At 40.5% G+C, this 24235-nt stretch overlaps 1 protein-coding gene across 2 annotated transcripts; it reads right to left on the reverse strand.

The window, feature by feature from the left end:
- Window positions 1-9: 9 nt before the first annotated feature.
- On the reverse strand, window positions 10-12057 carry atp2a1l (ATPase sarcoplasmic/endoplasmic reticulum Ca2+ transporting 1, like). 2 transcript variants are annotated; one of them, XM_085466203.1, is made up of 24 exons: window positions 11772-12057; window positions 10815-10832; window positions 10411-10493; window positions 9164-9268; window positions 8188-8326; window positions 7265-7345; window positions 7091-7176; window positions 6695-6992; window positions 6441-6607; window positions 6258-6346; window positions 6060-6162; window positions 5834-5965; window positions 5584-5700; window positions 4752-4970; window positions 4552-4663; window positions 4169-4392; window positions 3831-4051; window positions 3540-3742; window positions 3365-3450; window positions 3149-3282; window positions 2921-3038; window positions 2693-2810; window positions 2368-2413; window positions 10-329 (listed from the first exon to the last, which is right to left on the reverse strand). In XM_085466203.1, exons 1-23 carry the CDS (start codon window positions 11887-11889, stop codon window positions 2409-2411), a joined length of 2976 nt encoding a protein of 991 aa, XP_085322329.1. In that variant the 5' UTR covers window positions 11890-12057; the 3' UTR covers window positions 10-329; window positions 2368-2408. The 2 variants fall into 2 exon arrangements, with proteins under 2 accessions (XP_085322329.1, XP_085322328.1); XM_085466202.1 differs by lacking the exon at window positions 2368-2413.
- Between the last annotated feature and the right edge of the window lie 12178 nt (window positions 12058-24235).

Raw genomic sequence — 24235 nt, forward strand, 5'->3', positions numbered from 1 at the left:
GAGAATATCCAAGGTTAACAAAAAAAATAATCACCTTTAATACATACTTTACTTCTTAGAATAAAATCATAAATATTACTGCTTTATCTGGTTAATCAGGATACTTCCCCTCATTTTAATTCAATCTCCTTCCTTATACAGAGACTATTTTTATTGCAGATTTTAAACAAATTTTATTGTTTGTTTTTTTTCCATAAGGTTTTCTTTTTTCAGTCTTTTTCTTCTTTATGGCTCCCCTCTCTGGCTGTGATCTTTCTCTCTCCTCCGCTTCTTTCTCTTCAGCCCTGAAGATCCTCTTCTTCTACATCTCTATTTAACTTCTGTACCTGCTGCAGAGACCAGAGACACGTGATTTGGTAAACAAAGGAAAACTACGTGATTTCTCGTGTGATAAGAAGAATGACACTTTGATAGCGTCTCTCAAACTTAAAGTGACAGGGCTTCACAAAATTCAGTTTGTGTACAGCTCAATATGGCATGCAGAGGATCAAAGGACTTCACAAGCATAAAAACATATTAAAACTACAAAATACAAGCAATGCATCAGAAATACATACATATAAACAGACACCTGCGCGCGCGCACACACACACACACAGACACACAAATACACAGTGCTTAAAAATTTATAAGACCACCAAGGTAAGGGTGGTCAGCTGCCCTAAATTAACAGTTTTGTTAGTTTACTAAAATATTTTTTAATATTTCTGGTCTGGTTAATCAGCCTTTATACACAAGCCCTTTAATCAAAATGATATTTTTGATGCTAAAAAAGAAATATTGTCATTCGTGTATTTATAAATTTACTGTTTTACAAAATAATAAAGCACATTATTACTTCAAATGCCAGTTACTTACTGAGGACTTTACTTACTTTTTTGCCAGTACAGTTATTTTTTTACATTGCTGAACAGAAAATTAGCTTCAGTGTTTAATAATAATGGATTGGATTTATATAACGCTTTTCAAGGCACCCAAAGCGCTTTACAATGCCACTATTCATTCACTCTCACATTCACACACTGGTGGAGGCAGCTACGGTTGTAGCCACAGCTGCCCTGGGACAGGCTGACAGAAGCGAGGCTGCCATATCGCGCCATCGGCCCCTCTGGCCAACACCGGTAGGGTAAAGTGTCTTGCCCAAGGACACAACAACCAGGACAGAGAGCCCAGGGATCGAACTGGCGATCTTCCGGTTACAGAAGCGCTTCCCAATCCCCTGAACCACAGTTACCCTCACTTAGCTTTTGACTTCTCAGTCAGGTCTGGTGTGTTGGCTCAAATTAGAACATGAACTTGGTTAAACCCCCCAAAGAAATGTAAAAACTTTACAGATTTGTAAAATAGTTGTGTTTTCTTAAATTTCTTAAGCACTTTATCCGTAAGCAATACATAAAATTAAATTCTGCACAAAATCCTGTCGAATATAAACAGAAATATGAAAACAAACAAACTTTGACACGACAGAAGTAGGAGGCCAACATGATACTGACAAAGACAAAATGCACATGCTCTTTATTTACCAGACCACTAAATGTGGCTGAGCTCACTCGTAGGCTGTATAGCGATCTATTATTTAGTGGAAACATTAGCTAAATGTCTCATTAAAAAGGTGTATTTTAAGAACTGCTTGAAATTATTGTTAGACTTCATATTTGAAGGTAGGTTCCAGAGTTTGAGGGTTTAAACATAAAAAAAGCTACATCCCCGATTTGTCTTCATAAGGAGAACAAAGAACAGTTTCACAGTATGACTTTCTTTCAGAAATATAAGGAAGTTTAAGACAATTTAAGCCTTTATTTACAAGGGAGAGCATTTTAAATGTGGGGCTTACTTTATGAAAAAGTCACTGTTATTATTTATAAGCTTCATATAAACATGTAATAAATTATTTTGGAGTTTATTGCAGCTCTAGAGGAAAAAACTACACATAATGCTAACAGTAAAAGAGATTAAGAGTAAAATCTGTTGACAAAGGGAACAATTAATACTCACACAGACCTTTTATCTGCTTACAGCTATATCATAAAGTGCTAAGAAAAAACATTTGTTTAATGTTTATATAATGATTATAAAAGGTAACCTTGGTGAGATACAAAGTGATCTACTCACCTGCTCACGGTGATCTCACGAAGAAAAAAACAAAAACCAATAAACAGAAACCTCAGATCAACACACTCGAGGGTCTCCCCATACAGAAGTCATGATACCCAATGTTTTTCAATTTGATTTTCAATGAATGAGTAGTGAGGAGACCCCGGAGGTCACAGTGATAACAGCTTGAACACATTGAAATAACAACAAATACACAAACAGACAAACAGTCTCTACACAGCGCTACACACTGCAGTGTGAGCCTTGGAATACCTTGGTTTAGTTACAGGTTAATGGTGATGGGTTGGCTGAATTTAAGCTGGAAATGGACAAAAACAAACGGGTTACGTGAGTTAATGATGAATGGAGAGAAGTGAAAACAGGCAGATTAAAAACACAGAATCAAACCTGATTGAATTAAAATGAAATTAGATAAAGGCTAGGTTAATTTTAATAAGTTAAAATATTAATAAATAGTCTGAAAAGATGATGGTAGTAATGCATGAATGATTAAGTAAAACTATTATCTGTTATCTTAGGAACTGGGACAGATCTCTGTTTATTTTTGTTCTTGTGGATTTATAAAAGTGCTGCTTACCTTCAACGTAGTTGCGGGCGAAGAACTTCAGCACCTCATCAATGAGAATGACGGGGAAGGAAAGTTTCAGGACCACCAGCCACTGCTCCACTGACAGGTGGGTCAACTTGAAGATCATCTTGAGAGGAAAAGAATGGAAGTCAGATGAAGCTGAACCCCACGGAGGAAATCCACATAAACTAGAGCTTCTAAAACAAAAAACATTTTCAAACTGAACTTCTGACTCACAGGGAGAGGATCAACATAGATGATCATGAAGTGCAGGGACATGGACAGGGTCATGGCAGAGAGCAGCCAGAAGTTGCTCCATGGGGGCATGCGCACCAGAGACTGATTCTCAGACAAGCTTGAAGAGGAAGAAGAAGAAGAGACGTGAGAGCAGAATATATCTGTTGCATGAAGAAACCTTTTTTTTTTTACAAGCTACATCCTCCTCTATCACATTCAAAGAAGTACCTGTTAAGAGCATTGCACATCTCAATGGTGACCAGTACAGACAGGGCCATGGTCATGGGAGGAGCAGCCTCAAAGATTTCACATTCCAGGCCTTCAAAGTCCTCGTTCTCATCGTGGCACTGCATGAAGTGTGACTGCACGGATAGGAAGTAAAATCAGTAAATTTCTACATCTGTGTTTAGTGGAAAGCAACAGGAAACAGAGAAAAACACTCACCAGCTGATAGTAGGTGACCCCGGGGCCAGTGGGGTCATAGATGAACCACCAGGCAGCGCCAGCAACAGTGGCAGCACCGACATATCCTGTTAGTGTAGGTGGATCGTGTCAGTGTAGACAACTGTTGTACCTACTTTCAATCAAAATCCATCCAAACTCACACAGTTCCACTTACCACCAATAGCCATGTATCTGAAGAACAGCCAGCCAGAGATCAGAGGCTCCTTGGGGGAGCGTGGGGGTTTGCCCATGATGTCTAGATCAGGTGGGTTGAAGCCCAGAGCAGTGGCGGGCAGACCATCAGTCACCAAGTTGACCCAGAGCAGCTGGACGGGGATCAGAGCTTCGGGCAGACCCAGAGCAGCGGTAAGGAAGATACTGAGGGAGGGTAATGGGCTGAAGTTAAGCCAGAGACAAAAAGAAAGATGTGTAGCTGTACAGAGTGTGTGTCAAACAGGTCACTCACCAGACGACCTCACCAACGTTGGAGGAGATGAGGTAGCGGATGAACTGCTTCATGTTGTTGTAGATAGCTCTGCCCTCCTCAACAGCAGCCACAATGGAAGAGAAGTTGTCGTCAGCCAGGACCATCTCAGAGGCAGACTTGGCAACGGCAGTGCCAGAGCCCATGGCGATGCCGATCTCGGCCTTCTTCAGGGCAGGGGCATCGTTCACACCATCACCAGTCTGCGGTTGGAGGAGATGAAGTATGCATTAGACAAACCAAACCACCAGACAACACTTTAACACAACCTCTGTGTCGGTAACAGGTTTAGTTTGCATCCTGCACTGCTGGGCTCTTACCATGGCAGTGATGTCATCATAACCCTGGAGGAACTCAACGATCTTGGACTTGTGGGACGGCTCCACACGGGCAAAGCAGCAAGCCCTGCGCACAGCCTCGGACTGCTCGTGGAGAGGCAGATCATCAAACTCACGTCCGGTGTAGGCCCTGCCGGAGACATCCTCGTCCTCGCCGAAGATGCCAATGCGACGGCAGATAGCGATAGCAGTTCCCTTGTTGTCACCTGACACATGGAGAAGGAGAAAATGAGTGGAAACCTTGTAAAAAGGACAGTTTCCGGAGAATAAAAACAACTTTGTATGATTGTGTATTAGCAGAACAGAAAGATCCGATTTTCTGATTATAAGAATGGTATAATAAAAAAGCTCTCCATGACACTAACCAGTGATCATAATGACACGGATTCCAGCATCTCTGCACAGCTCAATTGAGCCAGTGACCTCCTTACGAGGGGGATCCAGCATACCCACACAGCCAACGAAGGTCAGGTCCATCTTAGGGGAGAAGGAAACAAATCAATCCAAGTTTTTACATGTTGTCATGGCTGTATCTCCAGGTTTCAGTTCAGTCAGGATGTCTAACCTCATAATCGGCAAACTTGGTGGAGTCCTCAAGGTTCATCTCCTCCAGCTTCAGTGGGGTGTCACGAGTGGCCAGGGCCAGGCAACGCAGGGTGTCACGGCCAGTACCCCAGTCCCTGATGACAGCCAGAATCTTCTCCTTGATGGCGTTGGTCAGAGGCACACGGGTGGTGCCGACACGCACATAGGCGCACCTGTCAATCACACCCTCAGGAGCACCCTAGGCATGAAGCAGGAAGATTGTAAAGGCGGCACAGAGACAAACAATTTCGGCCTGTTCTTTAATATTTATTCCATCTGCTACAATTTTTTTTTTAAAGGAAAAATGCAAATACCAACAGAATTAATTTTTTAGGAACTTCTACACCAAAAAGCTGAAGATGTCAGCTTTAAGCTACTACATTTCAACTAAATCATTTTAACAGTGCAACTTGTAGTAGAACAAAAATGACTTATGAAAGATATGAGTGACTTTAAATCCAGAATTTTATTACGTTTATCATCTTTAGTTGTATGTTGCGTGTTGACAGGCCAGCTTAGCAGACATCACAAGCAGGGAGTGAATCTACTAACAAACCCGGGGACACTGAATGCTCATAAGATAATTAGATGATTGCTATGTTGCATACAATAAAATCAGAAACTAAAGGTTTGAGACCATAACGTCATGAGAAAAGCGATTAATGGTGATGGATGATGTGCTTTCTCATAGACCTTTACACAGCTGGATCAGATGAGTCACCCCCTGCTGGCCATTAGAAAGATTGCAGTTTTCAGAACCCTAGTCCATCTTTTATCCCAAACACTATGACAACAGGTAAGAGTGAACTGACCTTAACAAACATCTTGGGACCACCATCACCTTTACCAGGAGTGCAGTAAACAGACATGGACTTCCTGTCACGGGAGAACTCCAGAGTGAAGTTCTTCTTCATGAGCTGCTTGATCACCTATTGATCGATATATATGTTTTTACTATAAAGCAATAAAAACTCTCAAGCGTAACTTCAGTTCACTACAATGGTTTTCATCAGCAAACGTAAATCGCCTTCATTGCTCCACAAATGAAACGAGCTGACTTACTGAGCAGCATGCGTTGGCTCTCTCAATTCTGGACAGGTTCTTCACGTTTGAGTTGAACACGTTCATCTTCTCAACCAGGCAGCACAGGGCGGTCTCAGTAGCCTCACCGACCTTCTCATAGATCTTCTTGGACTACAGAAAACAAGAAATGAAGGAGAGAATTTCTTTCTCTGCAGGTAGTAAAGTCGAATTGTGGCAAATAAAAAGTGTGGCTTTCCGATTTTACCTCGTTGTAGTCCAGAGAGGAGTCGTTGCACAGGGCGCAGATGGTAGCCAGCTCAACAAGACCGTCGTGTGAGCTGCAGTTGACCTTGGCACCACCCTGGGTACTGATAGGAGGAAATTGCAAACAAATTAGAGTTGGATTGTCTGAATTTGATTGGCTACACCGAACAACGATACATGGCAATAAAAGCCAACTTACACCTCGCCCTCTGGGGTATACTTGGAGCCAGAGATATCAAAGGCATCGAGGTCAACGTGGTCCCCATCAACAGTCTTGACAATAAACATCTGCAGGGGAGGAAACAAAGACAGTTTTTGCACATGAAGGAGAGTTCATGAAAGCTGTCTAAAGTACACTTTTCTTCATTGGTTAAAAACCCACCTTGGTCACACACATCTGGTTGGTGGTGAGGGTGCCAGTTTTGTCGGAGCAAATGACGGAGGTGCAGCCCAGGGTCTCCACAGAGGGCAGGCTTCTGACAATGGCATTCTTCTTGGCCATACGGCGAGTACCAAGGGCCAGACAGGTGGTAATGACAGCGGGCAGACCTGAGGGACATTAGTGAAAAACTGAGTGTGACAAACAAGCAGCGGAGTGGAAACATGTTGTTCTTTCACTGTGTTTCCTGTCCTCACCCTCAGGGATGGCAGCGACAGCCAGAGCAACAGCGATCTTGAAGTAGTAGACAGCACCACGGATCCATGAGCCTCCGTGGACGGGGTCATTGAAGTGGCCGATGTTGATGGCCCAGACAGCAACGCAGATCAGGGAGATGACCTTGGACAGCTGCTCGCCAAACTCGTCCAGCTTGGCCTGCAGAGGAGTCTTCTCCTGCTCGGTGGCAGCCATCTGGTCACGGATCTTGCCAATCTCAGTGGAGACTCCAGTGGCGACAGCCACACCAACGGCCTTGCCGGCAGCAATGTTGGTACCCTACAGAGAAAAAAAACGGGGAAGAGAAACCTGGTAAGGCTAAGGAAATGAAAGGACAGGTGAGAGAAATAATTATCATAGTAACAGGATATACTGACAGAGAAAAGCATGTTCTTCTTGTCCTGGTTGACAGCTCTGAGGTCAGGAACAGGGTCAGTGTGCTTGATCACACTGACAGACTCGCCTGAGAGTGAAATCAGAGAATTAACTCAAAACTGCCAACGGAGAAAGGACAGAAAAGGATGTAGTGGCTGATTTTCTTAAAAGCTTACCAGTAAGGATGGACTGGTCAACACGCAGGGTGGTGGACTTAATAGAAACAATCCTGATGTCAGCGGGGACTTTGTCACCAACTGTGCAAAGAAGAGAAGTTATCATTAACATTTAGTGAACTGTTAGAGAACACATAAATAACTTTCTTACTGACATTAGAAAGAAGTTAAAAACAACCATGGGGACTGTGTGTGAAAAACGTTTCCTACTTAATTATGTTGGCACCTCCATAACATCCAAATGACTGCAATAGTGCCAAATAGTTCAATTCATGTCACTCATTTATTAAAACTGAATTCAATCAAAGTGAAATATAATACTACCACCGCTAATACTATGAATAGCTCCTAAAATAGGCACCAAATGCTCAGACAACTTGCTAAATTTCTATACTTAATCCACGGATTTCATAATAGTGCAGAGCTCTAAATGACACATGCTCTGACCAATCAGAGTGAAGCACACATGGTGAGGGGGGCAGGGCCACCAGCTAGAGTGGCAACAGGTGTGCACTGACAAATTAACAGGAGTGTCAACGGCAGCGAGGGAAGAGGCGGTGCGGCAGGTGCTCGTGGGGGTATTTATACTCATAATTTTGTTTTCCTACAGTCAGCATGTTTTCGCTGCGGTGTTACTCTGTCGTGCCTCATTCACGCCGCCTTAAAAAGACACAAGGCTCTGACATCAGCCTTCCTCGGGCACATCTATCCTAAACTTGTGTCTGCCTTTCACTCCCTGAATAGAAATGCAAGGAACTCAGTGAAAGCATCTTCACAGCTTCACTGTAATTAGACATCGAAGAGTATTTGATACAACAGGTTGTGAGTATTCCCCGGTTGAAAATATATACAGAGCCCCCCGACAGACCATTTAAAAAAATAATTAACACAGACTCCCCATGTGGAAGCTCGACATCTCTTACCAGACACTTCCACAATGTCTCCAGGGACGATTTCCCTGGCCTTGATCCTCTGCACACTCTTTCTGTCAGAGCGGTAAACTTTGCCCATCTCGGGCTCGTACTCCTTGAGAGCCTCGATGGCACTTTCAGCATTACGCTCCTGCGGCAAACACAGACACAAACTCTCATTAAGAGTTGAAAGAAGAAAACGGGATCTGCTTAAAAACTGCAGACAAATAAAAGTATAATCTTTGTATCAGAGGATACAGAGACACCACACGGATGTCCACATGCCTGTTCATCCTCGTTTGAATGTAAACTATACTAATTTTGTCCTTGGTCTGGCACTGGGCATGTCCTCTAAGAGGCTTTGAGTCATTACCCACAGCAATTACACCCGTTACTTATGTCACATGAGTAGGTCACATCTGTTATCTGATGTGGTCTGGTCCATATTAGGTTTCAGTAGAATTTTTATGGTGGGTTTTCTTTTTAGAGATTTTTTTTTTAAAATCAGTATGGAAAGTAGTGCAAGAAAATAAACTCATTTAGGGAAATGTAATCTGGGATGATCTTTGATTAGCGGGTTGCTAATGTCAGTTCTTTAGATGCGGAAAACAGAAGGGAAGGGAAGCAGCTGATTTCAACACTTGGCATGAACATGATGACAGCAATGTTCCCTCTCTGAGTGATGCCTGACAGCAGTGCCACACACTTATTGGCATGTATGAAGAAGAGCATGACTAAATGTCTGAAGTCCAAACAACGCCAGATATAACGTGTTAAATATTTTAAAAAGTCATACAGTAATAATATTATATAAATGTTTTCATACTTGCACATAAGATCAAGTGAGCGCTGATGTACATTTCAGATTTAAGAGCTTGAAAATGCGAATTGAGAAACCAACTCGGGCAGTAACTGGAACCTGTGTACTTTCGGTCATCAGTGTAATGGATACAGCTTATTGCTCAATGACCTGGGCCTCATTACTGACCTGCCACACGCCAACAACAGCGTTAGCGATGAGGATAAGAAGGATGACGAAGGGCTCCACGAAGGCAGTAACGGTCTCCTCACCTTCCTCGAACCAGGCCAGCACCTGTGGTGAGAGCATGGTTAGTGCGGTGGAGACAACAGTGACAATGGGCTATCCTGCTCCTGAGAACCAGCGGGCCGATATCTCTTAACAACAAAATGCTTTTCATTAATTTTTCTTGTAAGCTGAACTAAAAACCTCTAACAAGTATATAAGCTTGTACAAATGTGTTAGCGGTTGTAGAGATTGCCATGAAGGGGGGGTAGGTACTTATGGGACTTTTTATATTTGTATGAATTCAGTGTTTTTATCTATATCAGTTACATGATTAAAAAAAAACATGTAAACAATTTTAAAAAAAAGAAAGAAAAGCACAATAATTTTAAACATATACCTACACAGACATTTTTTAGACCTTTTCATCATTTACATTTAGTCATATTTTGGTCTTTTCTTTTCCTGTACTAACGCTTTTATTTTGATAATAGCTGTGTAAAAATGATTTCAGATTAATCTCAGTGTCCTAATAGCTCTTCACTCCTTCTGACTTAAAAGTGTCTTTCTAAGGAGGCCCTTCGTTCCTTCTTCAGGCCTGACCTTTCCCGAAGGATTCAGTTTCTCTCCTCAGCTTGGGGCTTTCTTAAAATAAACCCTTACCCCTCTGCCCCCCTATACTTCCTCGAGCCCCCCATCTCTCACTGGCTCCTCAATATTCGCCTTCTAAGGCCATCGTGACAGCTGCCCGAAAGGGTGAAACTGGCCATAGCAATTAATACACCTCCTAGTAGACTTCGCAATTGGTCTCCCTCTTCTCAAGTTGTCGTCCTCAAAAATACATAGAGGGGCGGAGGGGATGGGAAGCTGTCTTGACAAAGTGGCCATAAAGTAGTGCAAGTAACTGCAGCATGCTTGCTTTAGTGGACTGGTTTGTGTGATGGACTAAACTAAATGCAATCACCTTTTAAGTTGACTCTTAAGAATGTGTGAGGGGCCGGAGATTACATCTAAACATGTGAAATGATTAGCTGGATGTTATCTTAAACCTGAAGAGTGTATTCTTGTTAGTAGTGCTATTAAACTTGGAACCTGTCCACAAGTGTCAGTGCCTTGCTTCATTTGTTGCTGCTGCTATTATGTCTACTACAAATACTCCTCCTGTCACTTAAGCTTAAAATGTAAATGACAGGAATAGCTTGTTTACTTACAAAGGAGATGCAAGCGGCCAGAAGCAGGATCCTGACAAGCAAGTCCTCAAACTGCTCAACGACCAGCTCCCAGATGCTCTTACCTGCAGGACAAGGACACAATCAGTGGATAATAATCACCTCATTAAGCATGCATTAGAGTGTATTTGTGTGGTACAAGTTTGCACACTATGGTTTGGATTTGTGATTGACCAACAATCTTCAGTGGCAAGTGTGATGCAATTATCTTATGGTGATTAAATTACACAATCAAAATGCTGCCTGCTTGTTTTGACTGAAGACCTTTTGAGGATGAGCGTGACTTCAGTGAAGTCACGCCAGTCATTCTCTCTGGGTGATATCAGGTGTCTGGAAGCTCTTGTTCACATTTAAACATGCAGTAAATGTGTTGAAGGAACACTTACCCTCCTCAGCGGGCAGCTCTGGAGTTGCACACCAAAGTGAAGGAGGTGGAGACAGAAGGAGAGCGGGGCGAAAAGACAGTCAGTTAAAGTGTCTCACGATCGTTATTAAACATTATCAGCATAACACTATGATGGAATTATACAATAAATGCGCCCTCTAGTTTATAAAAACATCCACCTTTTCAAAATCCTCTGTGTGCTTCACACTTAATAACTTAAGCTCTACAACTCAGTGGCTTAATTAAAAACACATTGTGTTGCTTAATTATTTCAGGAGGACCCAGCCTACTTTGATTTCCAGTCAAAGCCTGCAAAACCTCTGTGAAAGCTCGACTGTTTTCACAAAAATTCAATTAATAAAAATGTAATGACTGCTTACTAAGTGTTGTAAAGCAACGTCACAGTGAGTGCAGGAACATGACTGCTAAAATAACTGTAATACATTATTAAGCAACTCTTGCCATGGAATTTGCCTTCCTTGTAGTTATTGATTAGCAATCATATTCCCGATCACTTAGTCGTAAGCCGTCTGAGGACCTCCCCATTTGATCCGGCCTAAAATCATCCACACCTCTTGCTATTGCCCACACCATATATCACCCAGGAAGCTTCCTGAGCCGTCACCTGTCTCTCTCGCTCTCCAGTCATCTTCTCTGGCTATCTTTAAATAGCTCTTCAAAGCTCTCAAAGTCTCTGCTTCTCAATGTCTCTGCATTTTTATCAGCTGCTGCGACTGCACTCTAAAAAAGCTTTAACCCAGCCCTGCTAACTACAAGCAAGGCAAGAAACTCCACTGGTGTTGACTAAGGAAGACTTCCAGAACTTATCTTAGCAAAAGCTGTGATGCTTTGTGGAATATTCTGAATGCAAACACTGAGATGTTTCATTGACAGTTACTACGTGGGGTTTTCTTCCTTCAGTAGGCTTCCCACCCATCCCCGATGCCCGAACTCTCACCATTGAAGCCATATTTGTCCAGGTTCTTCTTGAACTGGTCAGGAGTGAGACCAGTGTTCTCGTTCACCGAGAAGTAGGCCAGGCATTCTACCGAGGTCTTCGCGTGTGCGTTCTCCATCTTCTCTGGATAGACAAGGGATTGGCCGACTAACCGTGTCTAGCCCCGCTCTTTGACTTCTTTGTTGTTCTCTGCTGTTTTCACCCTTGTTCCACCACCCTCACCTAGACGTGTGGCACCCTCCAATTCAGGAGTGCTGGACTGACAGAAAGAGCGAATAAGTGCATGTATGTTCAGGGATTTATATGACTACAAGGCCGGTGATTGGTCAGGACCCAGTTATTACACGCCTCCAAATTCCAGCGTGTGTGCTCATGGTAAGGGGTGTGAGGGTGGAGCTCGGGGTGGAGCAACGGGGAGGTGAGATGGTGGACTTGAACAGAAACTCGGGAAAAGGCTTGGAGCTGGAAAGGAGGCAGTGCAAGAGAGAGAGAGAGACGGTGCAGGGGCTTGCGGGGGAGTGGGGGTGAGGGTGGAGGCGATTTGTACCATGGATGAAAATGAGATCTGTTTTTGGAACATGCATGGTCAGTGGAATAAGACGAAGGGAGAAGGTGAGAGAGCGAGACAGCAGATCATCCAGAGGGGTGCGGGGGGGGGGGGTGCACATTGAGTGACGGCTCAACTGGTTTTTGCTGAGGAAGGTGGACGAGCCAGAGACACACAGGCTGAGACATTGAAGAAGGGAGATGGTAGACAAATAATTTAGTACAAAAATTAGCTTGCATTTCTACCAACAGAATAAAAGTCCGACAAGTTGGCGCATTTACGCTTCACAGTTCCACCGGGTGAGCTCCGTACACCAGAGCTGCATCATCTGCTGCCACCAACATGTGCACAAGCATGTGAAATAACACAGACACCAAGCCTGATGATCGACCTGGTTGAGTAAGACATGGGAACGATAGTGGAATGAAGAAAGTGAGCGTGTAGTAGAGGAATGGGCGCTGAATGCCAAGAGGACGGCCAGTGTGTCATACTATCCCGCCACAGAGGAGAAGCCCCGGCTGCAGATACAGGAGGATCGAGTTTTATTTTCTCTTTTTTTATGAGCAATGGTTGGCAGCAGGTTGATACGGCACAGCTTAAGTAGATGTGTGGCTGATGATCCCACCACAACTGTTATTCAGTGAGTCACAATGGCCTCTTGTGGTGGAAGCAGAGCATCAAGTTTATTACAGCTAATATGTTCCTTTTTCCCACCTCATGGTTGTGGGAGATCAGCTCATACATTTTTAAGCCATAAATCTGCAGGTTAAATGAGGATGTGTATATATTTCTTTCATTATTTGTTTGCCTGCCTCTGAAAACAGCACGTCACTACGTCTTTATATAATGAAAACCTTTTCCATAAATCTGAGTGTTACGATGCTGAGCACGGATCTATTGATTTACTGTTTGTTATAACAGCAGTAAAGACACTGCGGGGCGGTGTGGAGTCCTCTGTGGACAGGAATCTGTGCTGCTATTCATAATCAATAAAATGACAGGTGCTGGAGTGCGAGCAGCAGTAATCATTGCTCAACATGTTTAACAGCTACTGCAGAACTGCTTTAGAGTAAACAAAAATAACCAAAAGATTTTTGTTTTGTTTGATATTTTAAAAGATGTTCATGAGTTCTGCATATGATTTCTTTATCGCTATGCAAAGACACAAATTGACTCCTGTATTTGTGCGTGCATTTTGCTACCTCAGTTACAAAACACACAAAACATCCTCGCTGATTTACATTTAAATAAAACAGAATCCAATCATTTGCAAATCTTATAAACCCACATTTCATTCGCACTAAAACATAGAAAAGATTTCAAATGTTTAAACTGAGACGATGTATTATTTCATGAAAAATATTAGCTCAACACATCTCAAAAAAGTTGGGACACAGCCATGTTTAGCACTGCGTAGCGTCCCAGCCACTTTAACAACAGTCTGCAAACATCTGGGAGCTGAGGAGAGAAGTTGCTGGACTTTTGGGAGAGAAGTGTTGTCTCATTCTTGATGATAGTGCAACCAACCGCGGTACCCGTCCGTAAGCCGTTTGGTAGCGGGCTGTGAGAGTTGAGGCTAGGGTGTGAAATTTATGGTTTTCAGGGTTTTTATCGTTAACTCGGTTTTCTGGGTGTTTTGCTGTGTGTTTTGAAGAAATCTTCCTTTTTTTGGTACTGGTACTGGTTTTATTTTGTTGTATTTATCCACGACACCTTAAAGGCCAGTCCGTGACAATATTTTCGGACATAAATTGGTCCGTGGTGCAAAAAAGGTTGAGGAACGCTGTGATAATGGAATTTAGCTGCTCAACAGTCCTGGGTCTTCTGTCTTTCATCATCGACTTGTTGAAATACATAAGGCATTCCCCGAAATAAGATGGGAGCATATGTTGCTCTGATACCAGTTATAGACTTTCCAGATGTGCTAGCTGCACGTTCCATAGACACCAATGCACCTCATACCATCAGAGGTTTTGAACTGAGTGCTGATTATAAGCTGGAAAGGCCTGGAAATCACGGGCATCCAAATTTCATCTTCTGCCATCTTTGTTGCACACAGACATTTCTTCCACAGTGATATTATGTTCAGTAGATGGTAAAATATTCAAGCATTCAAGGCTATTTTACTTTGATGAACATTATTCTGAAATTATTCCACCATTTTTAGACAGTGTTTTGCATATTGGTGAACTTTTCCAGTAAGTTTGCTGCCCCCGTCCCGACTTTTAGGAGACAATAATAAACCGTCTCAGTTTAAAGTTTCATACGTTTTCTATGTTCTACTGTGAATTAAATGTGCGTTTAAGATATCTGCAAATTATTGGATTCTATTTTTATTTCCAGATCACACAGTGTCCCAAGTTTCTGGAGCTGGGATTATATATAAATCCCTTTATATAAATATAATACAGTTATATAGATTTTATAATTAAATGTCAGTAAAACTTCCTGTTTGTGTATGACATAATCACAAGGTCATATGTACTGTCTTCAGCATTAACCCCTTTTATTGGACAACATTAGCTTCTGTTGCTGCTTCACAGACAACCTGTGAAATTGGAATCCATGTTTCCCATCAGCTTCTGGTGGCCACCTGCCACGTGGACTTCTTATATGCTGCCCAGAGTGCACATAATTAAAATGATAATAATATTTATTTTCTAAAGTGTGATGATAAATATGAGAACTTATGTTTAGACATGTAGAAAAATCCAATGAGAAGAAGGAAAGTCTTACCAATGAAGTTAAACTAACTAACAGAGGGATTATTTTCATGTCATATTACATTTTGTTTTGCTTCTGGACATATTCAAAGACATTGTATTTGCTCGGATCTGCCAGCGTCTTATATCCGCTTCAGCAAGTCCTTCACTGAGCCTCAGCTGTCATATTCTCATCGTGACCTCTGAGATTTCGGGGTTGCGATAAGGGTCGGCCTGTCAGTGTCTCCCTCAGGCAGAGCAGTGACATTTAACTCAATATCCCAGAAGGATAAGGTTTCTCCTTTGCTCCCTTCCATCTTCCGCCTCTGTCCACGACTGCGTGTGCAGGGACTACTACAGCTAGGACACCCATCACCTCAGACTCCCACTGTGGAGCTCGCACGCCACGCCCATGTGCCAGGCTGAGGGATCACCATGTGCTAGGCTTAAACCATCAAGCCCCCGCCTCTGACCTCCTCCACTTGTGAACTCTATACATGTTCCCAGATCTGTAGTGTTAAGCACCGGGGTGGTGCAGCTGGCCATCTTATGCAACTAGGTCTGTCTCTGCTGACTTGCACGCCACAAGCAAAGGGAAAGGGACAAGGTGATGTTTGTCACCTAAAGATATGGAGCCAGGAGACACCGACATGCTTCCTAAAGAAGGTTACTGCCATTAACACGACATTCTGTGGAGTGCACACTGTATGCTGATAAATATCATGCATCTGGGAGACATAACGAAGTGAACCAAACATTTTCACAGACGTCATAACAATCCTTTAATGACTGACTGGAAAGGCAGGGTAATATCAATGAGATTTTTTTTATATATAACTTACTATAGTGTACCCTGAAGTTCTTTGGACAACTTAAAATGTAATAGTACGGGGCATGTGTGGTATTGACAGCATGGACATAATTAGTGCTGAGCAATAAGACTCTTGATAAAAGAGCTACAGCGTGGGTGTTAGGTGGATACTTGTTACAGCATTAGCTAATAGTAATAATAGAAGTGGCAGCTGAGTCTCTGAATCCGGAATTCCTCTTGGGATATAAATAGAGCAGGTGACACTGTGCTGCTGAGCATGGCACCACTACAGCTTTGCTGCTTTTTCATTTCAGAACACCGGATCTTCGATTTGGGCTTGTTAATCAAATTTTTGGCAGGAGAAAAACATGAAAAATGGGAGTGTGGGGACACACTTCGACTCTGCAGTGTGATCAGTATCTATGAGGTAAACTGGGCCAAAGAGTTCCCGGTTGTTCGCACCATTCCACACACTTAAGGCTGTACTATATAAGCCACAGGGGAGCTAACAGGAAAGTGAGCCTGTTGATCAAAAGTGGCTTTCATTTTACTGGAGTCACGTACATGGCTGGTGATGCATTTTTAGAAGCCAAATGGCCCAATTTTACTGGGACATTTAGGAGTACCCAGCACATGACCCCATTAGTTTTGCAGATTTAACTTGATAATGATATGGAATGGGTTTAAGTGTGATCCACTGTTTATCCTCGGGTAAGAATCTTGTCGCGCTTTTCTGTGTTAGATCATATACAGCATGAATGCAAAGCTTTAAACTACACTGGTTTAATAGGAGAATACTTCATTTCCTCTTAACTTGATACAATAGAGGAGAAAACAAGTTAATGTTAATTTTATACAAGCCAAAATCCACCGTACAGCTTTCAATACTTTTTCAAGCTCTTCATTCTGTTTTTAGTGGTGACTCAAAAAAAACTGAGCTGCAGATCTGCACTTCTACAACTACTATTACTGATTCACAATTCAAAGTAATCATATGTAACTTGTACTCAATCTCGGTGCAGCGTTTCAATTGGACCACTGTCTGAAAGAAGCTGCTTCAGCTTCCTTTCCTTTTAGCCAGATTGCTTCTGATTGGCTGCCCCAGGCAAACAAGTTTAAGCTGCAGGTGGGCGGGGCTTCTGTTTTACCAGCCAGAGCTTTGCGCTTGAGATGTTCATACTATGCATATGTCCCCTCTCTCTCTCTCTGTCCTCGTAATGAGCACTGAGCTTCTGGCTCACTTGCATATATGCCGACTCATTAATCAAAATAACATTTTTATTGCTAAAATATAATTAATGTCGTTATTCATCAATTTTCAGATTTACTGTTTTACCAATAAAAATGAAGAAGAAGAAAATAGTAAAGCATGTCATGTTAACTGCAATCCTTGTATAATTCCCGACTTAAATTTGGGTTAAACAAACGTGAATTCAGTAAAAAATTTTATTCACAGATTTTTGTGTTGTTAAGCACATTATAACAACAACTAAGAGGGAAAAAAAACGGTAACGTCCCCTTTAAAAAATATTATTTTGGGGGTTTAAAACAGTGGCACTTTTTCAATGTAAGTGAAGACCACTATCAATTTAAGGAAGCATAATTTGTAAGTTATACAGGCATACTTTTATAAATGGCAGTTCCTTTTCATTTTCATAACAGTTTAAACAGAGTTTTACTGCTGTCTCGTAAACAAAATCCTTCTGGAGTTTTATAGTAGGACCCATAAATTAAACAGGTTAGTATTCCAGGCCAGCATAGCTGCATGAATGAGTATGTACAGTATTTGATATCATCTGAAAGATGAACTCTTAAAATCCATAACACCTTCAACATCTCGTCTATTTTGAGGAGGGGACTCTTATCTCACCAAGACACTATTTTTGAGTTGACTACTGTAGCCAAAAAGAAAAAGAGTCCTTACCTATAATGTACGAGTATTTTTTTAGCTTTTTTATTTATTTATTTATTTATTTTAACCAACACGCATCAGGAACAAGGTCACATTCTGTTCTCAGGGCTCATTGACCAACAGAGAACTCGGAAACATAATCCTACACAAGCAAAGTAGTTAGAACCTGAGACCACACAGCTACTGACAGATTAGGACGATTAGGGGTGACCTTAAATCTCCATCATCCTGCTATAAATGTACGGACGATTGTCCTGAAGACTTTCTACAGGCGGAGAACTTGATAAACTTAAGATATATATTTCAGCCATATGCACATCCTTTAGTCTCAATCTTAAAATGTTCAACTCTCTTTCAATACAAAAAATATATAAATGTATTCCTTTTATAGTCTAAATTCTTAAGCAATGTTTGGAAATAATTCACTGAATTGTTCTGTTTCTGTTACGAAAAAGATTAAGTATGTAACAAAATAACAGGATGTCAATTGAAACTAAAAAGGTTCTTTCTTTCAAGTCCAGACCGAACCCCCTCACACTTGCCCTTTGCCCCTAAGCTCACTTGCGACGTACGAAGAAGGCAAAATGGACAGAGCGTCTTGAGGAAGGGTGCTGATGACAGGAAGACGAATGAATGCAAAAAGATCCTGAGAAATGCCCAAGTAAGAAACAAGATCCTTTTTTGATAAATATAGAATGAGGTCTGACAACGGAGATACGGTTTAACACAGCCTCTGTCCTGAGACACAGGGTACATATTACTGTTATTAAAAATGATTTAATGGTTACCACATTTAGAACACAATACCCCTACTACAGAAACTGCAAACCACCACAGCTTCCTTCTATGAGGAGCACTGAACTAAACCAGGAATGAGCTACTAAACTTCCCTTTGTTAAAGCATTTTTTTAACCACTCAGTAATATGTCTTTGTGTGTCTGGGTGGCTGTGTCTGCTCTCAGAGGAACTTAACACTGCCTCCCTGTGGGTAACAGCTGATATGTCCACACAAATGCACAGGAAAATGAGTGATAGCAGCAATTTGTGCACCAGAACATGACACCGCATTATTTTTGAAAGCAAAAGTGGGAATATTGGGCCACTATACTACTATCCTTTGTGTATGACTTTGTTTTTTGTTGTAATAAGTTACTTTCCCAATATAAATAAAAAATATTACCATGCAATTATAAACTAACGCAGAACTATAAGCTACAGTTATACAACTACTGCATGAATTTGTTTTAGGAAGCTGGGCAATATTTTTTTTTTACTATTTCTTAAAGTTATCACTAATTCTCTGGGATTAAAGCTGGGCATAATGTTTTCAGCACAGTTGAACAAACAAATTCATACTAACCTGTCAGAATATTGAAAGTCAAGCGATTCGAGAAAAACCTAGACTCCTAAAGCTCCCCTGGGATCTTTTCAGGCCTTAAACAAAGAATCCAAGTGGCAGGAGACTTTCACAGGTCCTTTTAAAGAAGATTAGGTGAATAGGATAAAGACGGTTAAGAATCAATGTAGAATGCAATGTCTAAGCAGAGGATTTTGACCTAGGAGAGTGACGTTTGAAGCCTTTTGATTTTTGTCTAATGGTACATTCTATTCTTGACTGATGGGAGAGGATTCGAACAGAGATGGAATAACTAGCTTTTTTCTGTCTATCACAGCTTATATAGATGTAAAAAAATGGATAGATACATTTTTGCAACCTAACTTAATATTTCTGCATTGTGACTACGTGACAAGCTAAATTTAACACTTTTAAGACTAATTCAAACTGGGTTAAGATTTGTAAGTGAATTTCTTGATAGAAGCTTGAATTCACTGCTCCCTCAGTGAGAGAAAACATCTCGTCCTGAGGTAGCAAACCGGCACCAAAGCACGAGGTTATCATTTTTTTCCCCCGGTAATCACAGATCTTTACCAGGAAGTCGAACTTTTGTGTCATTTATTCACCGAACATTTTCCCATATTTGTTTCGCCACATCCAAGTGGCCTTTTGCTGCAGGTGTTTTGTTATTTCGGTTCAGGATTACACGCTGGTATCTGCCTCGTATCATTTTTACATGATGCCTTCTCCCAGAGAGATAATTGCTGATTTTGTAGACATAAAACAAATCTTTTTAGTCTTCTTTTTAGGTTCTGTAATTTTGTAGTGAAGCACTTTGTGATATTTATTTTAAAAAGGTATCATACAAATACAATTTTACTTTTGTCACATGGGTGTTTAAAACATTTCTGCAGTATCTTCTAGCTTTACACACCTCTGTCATGATTAGTTGTAAGCTCGTGTAAAAACATTTATGATACAGACAAACAACCTCTCATGCAATACTAGAAGACCACGAGACTTTGTACACCTTTATTTACATAAAGAGTGACCTTTATGACCCACGCCTCTAATCTCATCTCCTTAATAGTTTTTGGAGAAGTAAATAGCACTGTGAGTGATTATTGAGCATATTCAGTAAAGATACGGGCAGACAACTGTGCAGCCTTATTAGTTTGGTGAGACTGTGTTTATTTTTAATTCTATGAGAGATTAATGCACAAATCCTGGAAACTCACAGTTTTCTTGTACATAATGTACAATGTTTAATGCTCATTGTTTAATCGGGCAGTGTTTAGTCACTGTAACTTCAACAGTAATTACAAGAAATAGGACAAAAAAGGTGTCTGATCTTCAATAATTTTCAGTGAATAATACAGTTTTTGTCAGTTTCTGCCCTCACTTCAGACAACAAAGGCGCTACCAAGATTTTCAAAAAGAAACTAGAGTTTAGCCTGTTAATGTTAAAACACCTGCAGCTTTTGTAAAATTATCACAGGATTTTAAAAAAAGAGCTCTCTACTATTCAGACTTAGATACTTTAAGATAATCCCGTACTACGACCACTGAGTGAATATCAGTTTAAAGCCTGGTAATTTCATGTAGTCCACTTGGCTTCTCTTGGCCAGATATCCCTAAAACAAAATCACACATCAAGCACTAGAAAACTGTGCAGTAAAACAGTTTTCTGAGGTGTTAGGAGCGGTGTGGGTTTTCCATCCAGATGGCAGATTAGTGGCCAGACAGGAATAGTGGTGTATGGGGTTTTTTTTTTAAAACTAAAGCACTTCAAGAAATTGATTTTATTAAATATTACTTGCCAACACAAGAGAAAATGGCATTGATAAACAGAGATGATATACTTTCCCCCCTTTTTTTCTAGGTTTTTTGGGGGGGTTTTGCTCTAGGAAATGTTAAAATTAAAGTGAATATTGACAGTAGTTGATCTCAGAATAGCAACATAAGAGATTACACAGTAACACAGCATCTGACAAAGAGACACTGACGTGTAATTTAATCTGCATTTAGCTTATTTTGTCTTATTTGTGTTTTTTTCTTTAACGGTATTTCTATTTTCTGTGGTAAAATTATGCTGACTGTCTGCTGCTGAGTTCATCAAAGCAAAACAAATTGTATTAACTTTAAGCTAGGTAGTACAGATTAGTTAGTACTTACCCCAAAAAGTTGATTCTGTTCATCTGGACGTGTTTCCAGTGGGAGAAACGTTTCGTCACTCATCCATGTGACTTCTTCAGCTGGTTTCCCTAATCTTATAAACAGTACCTTTGCACAATAACTGAAACCAGCCCACTAGCTAGTACTTACCTCGCTCACCTGATTGATTACTTAATAGAAAAAGCTGTGAGTAACTTCTTTACAACAGTTAACATTTATTTACACATTAAAATTATTTACAGTTAAAAACAAGTTGGGGAAAAAGCGACACAAACCCTCTAAATTAACTAAATTGGAAGTATTTGTAAGGATGGACGAGATGACCGTCACAGAGTAGAGCATGCGCACAACGGTGATACGTTAATAGTAATCCACATGCAGATTACATTTGGTCTGGGAGCTCTTTGATTTGGCAAAGAAATGATTAAGGAGGGTTTACTGCTTCACTATGTTTACTTATGTTTAAAAATGCTGAAATTTCTACCCTAAAAGATGTTCATATAGATATGAAGATATAGATACTTTTAAGTATACGCAACTAACTTTAAATAATGTAATAGTGCCTCTCACACAAACATATCTATGCTACATACTCACTTCCCTTTAAGTAATGGTATCACTTAAACTACTCAGCTGGAATATAATATTTGTGGTATGGGAAATCAGGCAAAAAGCATTCAAATAATGGACTACCTCAGCAGACTTCAAGCAGACATGTTTATGACAAGAAACCCATTTAACTGGTGTGAAAATCACAACACTGAAGTCACCTCGGGTTTCCCATGTATCTTTGTCAACTATAACTCCAGGAAAACAAGAACTGCTGTCCTCGTTCATAATACAATTACAGTCACTCACAACAGTACAATCGCAGACACAGATGGATGTTTTGTAATGTCAATACTTATTCCCCCCTGACAATAGTGAATTTCACATAAATTCTTCTCTATACTTAATAACCTACCTGGCTCAGAACACATAATAGGAGGTGACTTTAATGCTGTGCTCATAAATATGGACATTAAGATTATAAGCAAAACTCTAAACAAGAAATAAGTGACTGTACCTGGCAAATGTACAACATAAGAAAAAAAAGTATTGTACAGTTGATAAAAATAGCCTAACCAGATTCAAAGAAATGTGCAACTGAGTAGGTTGATTTTTTTTTTTAAATGTACCAAAAGTGCTGCATACTTATGCTTTAAAAACAACCACAGACTATTTACAGAAAATGAAAAAAGTGTACCAATAACAGCAGGGATTTAAATAATTTATTGTGGAGCAGTGAAGGTTAAAGTCTAAAGTGTAACAGCTGCTGGGAGGAAGGACCTGCGATAACACTCCTTTGTGCACCTAGGACGCAACAGTCTGTCATTAAAGGAGCTCTGCAGTTCTGCAACAGCTTCATGCATTTGGTGGGAGACATTGTCCAAAAATTGTGTTATTTTTGCCAAAGTTCTTCTATTTTCTACCACCTGCACTGGGTCGAGGGGGCAACCTAGAACAGAGCTGTTCTTCCTGACGACCAAACGCTTCTAAACTGCTGTAGATAAGCGTCTGTTCTAACAGACAACTTGGAAAGCAAGCTAATAAATGTGTTGGAGGAGAATGGGTAGGATACACACCTTTGGCAGGTCTTCATTATAAACCACGCTTAGTAAATTAATACAGATTAAACAGTCATTAACCAATGGCCACCTGATAAATACGCTCTCTCTTTAGGGTATGGGGGTTATTTTGTGTTGTTTGGCGATGATATGTTCTGGAGAGCTCTCTCCGATCAGGTCAGGGAGCGATTCAGAACCTGAGAAGTCAAAATAATAACCTGCTATACCAAGAATCATCCATGCTCTCATTAGATATGCTTGATTACTCTTCCCCCCTTTCATTTATCAATTTTTAGATGCGTGTGTATATATATATATATATTATATAGTCATTTTCTTCCTTTTCTTATGTGCATCTATATTTGCTATAATTGTATCACTGTAAGTGTGTTGATATAATTATTGCTGCTGTTGTCACCTATTTTATCTTTCACCCGATCCATGAGGGATTTGGTTAGAAACACTTCCCATGTGGAGGTTCCTTGCACATTATCCGCACTCCACTCGCCCTGTGTTTCGATTATTGTATCGTCTGTGTTTGTAAGTTGACCATGTCCTTGTCCTGGATCTGTCTCCAAGTTGCTGTCTTGTTTTGTTCGTAAATAAAATATAAAAATATATATATATATATATATATATATATATATATATATATATATATATATATATATATATATATATATATATTCCCCTGGTGTAGATGAAGTATAATAAAGACTTAATAAAGAATCAACCTTTAGAACAGTTAAATGGAAGAAAATTTAAAGTCTAACAAATATTTTCATATCCATTAACATAAACATAGTTTATCTTGTCTTTTGTTTCTCATGCCCTTTACCCTATTACCTTGTGCCCTCTCCTATTCTCAGTTTGATAGCTATTGCTGGTAATATTTAAATACTTTCACCCTCTGCTGCCTTTACTCTTTAACAACACTTCACATATCTGTTTCAAATTAAAAGCCCTCCAGAATTTCAGTGCACAGAAACCTCTTTTAGGAAAAGACTTTTATTGTGAAACATTTACAGGAACATGTTTAAAAAACAAAACTTGCAACTTTTCTGTGATGAAATGCATTGTCTAAGATAATCTCCGGGTACAAGTATCTCCCTCTGCCAACCAGTTAGCCCATTACACCAGAGAATAAATAGAATATGACCAGAAAGAAATGAGACTGACAGATGAGTTTATAATCTGTTCATTCTTAAGAAAAGGAAAATTCTAATAAGATTTGTCTATACATGCATTTATCATGTTTGAAATTAAAAGTCACCTCCCAATTCATTTAGAGCCTTTAAAATAACCGCCCAAGCAACTAAGAGTACTATTGTATACCGAAGCAGATACAGAAAAACGACTGAGAGACAGTACAGC

Source organism: Copadichromis virginalis, linkage group LG8, assembly GCF_057382275.1.
Source record: "Copadichromis virginalis isolate Kocher_CV1m ecotype Utaka linkage group LG8, C_Virginalis_male_GT1.1, whole genome shotgun sequence".
Lineage (NCBI taxonomy): Eukaryota > Metazoa > Chordata > Actinopteri > Cichliformes > Cichlidae > Copadichromis > Copadichromis virginalis.

Excerpts from the sequence above, each read along its gene's own strand:
- atp2a1l (XM_085466202.1), bottom strand. The coding sequence starts at position 11,889 with ATGGAGAACGCACACGCGAAGACCTCGGTAGAATGCCTGGCCTACTTC. Across the intron at positions 3,743-3,830 it reads AACGTTGGTGAGGTCGTCTG|TATCTTCCTTACCGCTGCTC; the intron begins GTGAGTGACCTG and ends ACCCTCCCTCAG. Across the intron at positions 3,451-3,539 it reads CAGATACATGGCTATTGGTG|GATATGTCGGTGCTGCCACT; the intron begins GTAAGTGGAACT and ends CTACACTAACAG.